Here is a 3,945-nt window from a genome sequence, read left to right on the forward strand (position 1 = left end):
GAAAGCGCCCTCTAAAGTGGGTGGTTATTTAACATTTACATGCATCACATGTCTCTGTGACCATATTCTCATTTCAGGTTATGTTGCAGCCACAAGAGGTAACCAGAAGAAAATGGCATACAACTGCTTGTTATAATTCACAAGAGCAACTAAAGGTTCTTTTTATGCTTTTATAATATTAAAATACAAATACTGATATATGCTTATTGTTTATATGATCCTCTTGCTATTTGAAATGTCATGAACCGAAACCACTGCTACTCTAATTGAAATGTATAATAACCACTCTCTTTCATTTATTTGTTTATAATCAATCAATTACAACAAAAATGCAAGTATGCTGCTAGATTAGAAAATCACACTGTTTTGGTATTTTTCATATTTAACAAGACCAAAGAGCACAAAAATGAATTGAGTTGATTCAGAAAAAAAAATATGAATGTGAATACATGAGTGAACACTAGCTGAAGTGCTACTCGAAAGGAAACTTCATCTGAAAAACTGTTGTATTTCTTCAAGAGTTTTTCCCTTTGTCTCGGGGACCCAAATGGCAACAAATCCTGCTGTGAAAACACACACTGCAGTATATATTGTGAAGGTTCCTGATAAAAACATAGGAAGCTTCTGGTTAGAAACAATAGATATTTATAGAAAATTAACATAGGCAATGCACACAAACCTCCCGAACTCCAATCCAAGAGCAAATTTGCTGTTAATGTAACCAACCAGGAAAAGAACCAATTGGCAAGTGTTGCAAAACTTCCAGCTAGGCCTTTGATGTTAATCGGAAGAATCTATTATGTAAAATATATTTAACACATCAACTATCACATTATATTACAACAAAGGTTTTTTCATATAGGGTTGTCATGCATATTATTATTGAAGAAAATTGTACCTCAGACATTATAATCCATGGCATTGCTCCTAATCCCAGAGAGAATGCAATAACCATGACCTGAAAGAAATTGAAAGTTTATAATAATGAAGTTAGGGAAACAAACAATAGAAACCATCATTTGTGTAATAAAGTTGTATTTACACACCACAACTCCAGCCACCGATACGAGGCTCAATGTCGCATATAAATCAGAATCTGGTGATATATATTCCTGAGAGCAAATTCAACATAAAATATATTATCCATATAAAAACCAAAAATATAAAGAAGAATTTACTGATATATAATCCTGTGAATCTGTGTTACAAATTTCTGAACATTTATGCATGAATGCATGTGTAATATCTAGTTAATGTATTATGTATATATAAAAATAAACAAAAAAAATGTTCAAAAAATATAACAAACAAAAAAATTATTATTACCTTCAAGTAGAATGATATTGAAACAACCAAAAGACTCAAAGCCATTGCATATGAAGAAACCTGCAATAGGAGATTTTGATTAATCTCTTATTACCCTCCAAACAAATAGTAATATGAATGCAAAAATTATCGAAAAAGCTCAGACTCACAATAAGTAAAAGCCGGCGACCAGATTTGTCTGCTAACCACAAAGTTAAAATCGTAGCAAGAACCTAAATGACATGTAAATATTGTTCAGATTATGGTCTGATAAATTTGGAACGTTACAAATTTAGTTTCCTTTCGGTCGAACCTGAACAACACCGACTCCAAATGTTGCTACATCACTCGAAACATGCGTCTAAATCTCGGAATAACAGGAAAATACCACAAGACTTTTGCTGGAGACAACTTGTTCTTATATCGCGAGACACCGCATTTAGGACACTCATTTAACGATGCATACTCATTTCGAAACAAAACGCAATCGTTTGGACATGCATGTATCTTATCATAGCTCATGCCAATAGAGCACAACATCTTTTTGGTCTCATATGTTCGATTGGGAAGAACATTATCCTCAGGAAGCATATCTTTCAAAAGGGCTAATAACTCTGTGAAACTTTTATCCGACCATCCTTTTTCTACATCGAGAAACAAATGGAACAGTTGGTGAAATTTAACCCATAATGCCTAGTCTCCATTGCTAGCATTGCAACACAATAATTATTGTTGAGAATACTCAATAAATGTATGAACCAAGAAAAATGAAACCAAAAATGAACAATAGCGAACGTCAGAAGAGAAACCAAGTAATATGAAGATTAGAAAAATACCTATGGTGTCAAAATCGAACAGCTAACAACGAATTAATAGAAGGAGGAAACGTCGTAGATCTAACAGAGGTGGAAAGAGAACGCCTTAGAAGTAGCGAAAATCGTAACAGTGAGAACCCTAACGTGAAAAAGAACGAAAATAACAGAGAGTGAAATAACAAAACGTGCAGTATGTTATACTTTTAATGTTTACTAAAGGGGACCTTAGAGGGCGCTTATGGAAAAAAAGCGCCATCTAAAGGGGGCCTAAGAGGGCGTTTATGAAAGCGCTCTCTAAGGCTTTCCAAAAGCGCTTTATAAACTGGAAATGCACATGGACTTATAGAGCGCTTTTTTAAAAGCGCCCTCTAAGGGTAACCTTAGAGGACGCTTTCTAAAAAGAGCCATGTATTGTTGTCCCTCTATCTCCTCCTTATTTTTTTCGCTTCACCTTAGAGGGTGCTTTATTACAAAAGCTTCCTCTAAAGTGCGCTGTCTATTCCAGTTGTTCGCTCCTTATTTTTTCGCTTCACTTTAGAGTGCACTTTTGTAATAAAGCGCCCTCTAAGGTGCGTTGTCTATTCCAGTTTTTGGCGTAGTGTCATCACATTTATGTGTCTTTTATTTAAGCCAAATATTGTTTACATGAGTCATACCTAATTAATAATAAATTAATCCAACACTGTATCCGAAGATTCGTGTCCACCAACAACACCAAGACCGGTCTCATCATTGTATTCACCTTCATCAAATTCACCATCTTCATCAGCATCTTCATTGTATTCACCTCCATCTTATTTACCATCTCCATCGGCATCTTCATCGTATTCACCTCCTTCAAACTCATAATCTTCGTCAGCAACTACGTTATCCAGGTTACCATCACTAAGATTATCCAAATCACCACCATTCTCATGTATAATCTCATTTAATGCTTCCTAAAAAAAATATATAAATAACTAAAATAATAAATCAACAATGAAAATCGGTTACACAAAATCATAAATGTTGTTTTACATGATATGAGAAATTATGGAGATTTATCAAACAAAACCTATTGAAAACAAAGGAGAAGAAGAACCTAATTGTGAAACATTGAAATTGGTAGCCATGAAAGAGAAACATGAAATTGGTAGCCATGGAAGAGAGTGAGATGAATATTATTTTCTATCACAATCCTACTGCAAATTTCACATAACCTTTAGTTAAATAATATTTTCACTTACATGGTGAGTTTGCATCATTCCATGCTTGTCAACTTCACCACCATCCATGTTTGATTCAAAGGGTGGCTTGCATCCCTCACACAGTCCTATTGAAATCCAGCTCTTCTATTGTGGTGTGAGGGAACCTTCATATGAATAGTACGCAGGAATTTTTCTGCAATTAGGGTGAAGATGTTTATGAATTACAGGGAACATATGAAGATGTTTATGAGTTGCAGGAAACGGATGACGATGAGATGCATTGGGTGAAGAATGGGTTGCGGTGGAAGCCCAATAAAAATAGCAGTCTAAGGCCCAAAATATTATTTCTGGTGAAACAAAAAAATGTCATTTCCATTAATGACGCACCGTGCGCGACCTATGTCGCTTGCACATGCTACACGGAGCCATAATTTATGTTGAAATGTAAAAACATAATTAAATTAAATAAAATTATACTACTTTTTTTTCTTATCTCTACTTTTATTATATTACCATGGATTATTCGGTACATAACTTTATAATATATTGTATGAATGATTTTATAATTAATTTGTATATAATATATATATATATATATATATATATATATATATATATATATATATATATATATATAT

The 3,945-nt window shown here is 33.7% G+C and overlaps 1 protein-coding gene across 1 annotated transcript; it reads right to left on the reverse strand.

Moving 5' to 3' along the window:
- Positions 1-290: 290 nt before the first annotated feature.
- Positions 291-3,619, reverse strand: LOC127119176 (sugar transporter ERD6-like 6). Its single transcript, XM_051049362.1, has 6 exons — positions 3,347-3,619; positions 1,327-1,386; positions 1,047-1,112; positions 899-958; positions 680-794; positions 291-602 (listed from the first exon to the last, which is right to left on the reverse strand). The coding sequence occupies exons 1-6, from the start codon at positions 3,392-3,394 to the stop codon at positions 490-492; spliced, it is 462 nt and encodes a 153-aa protein (XP_050905319.1). The 5' UTR covers positions 3,395-3,619; the 3' UTR covers positions 291-489.
- Between the last annotated feature and the right edge of the window lie 326 nt (positions 3,620-3,945).

Source organism: Lathyrus oleraceus, chromosome 2 (genome assembly GCF_024323335.1).
Source record: "Lathyrus oleraceus cultivar Zhongwan6 chromosome 2, CAAS_Psat_ZW6_1.0, whole genome shotgun sequence".
NCBI lineage: Eukaryota > Viridiplantae > Streptophyta > Magnoliopsida > Fabales > Fabaceae > Lathyrus > Lathyrus oleraceus.

Coding starts and splice junctions, on each gene's coding strand:
- LOC127119176 (XM_051049362.1), bottom strand. CDS start 3,394: ATGGATGGTGGTGAAGTTGACAAGCATGGAATGATGCAAACTCACCAT. Junction 959..1,046: donor TATCGGTGGCTGGAGTTGTG/GTGTGTAAATAC, acceptor AATTTCTTTCAG/GTCATGGTTATTGCATTCTC. Junction 603..679: donor CTTGGATTGGAGTTCGGGAG/GTTTGTGTGCAT, acceptor TGTTTTTATCAG/GAACCTTCACAATATATACT.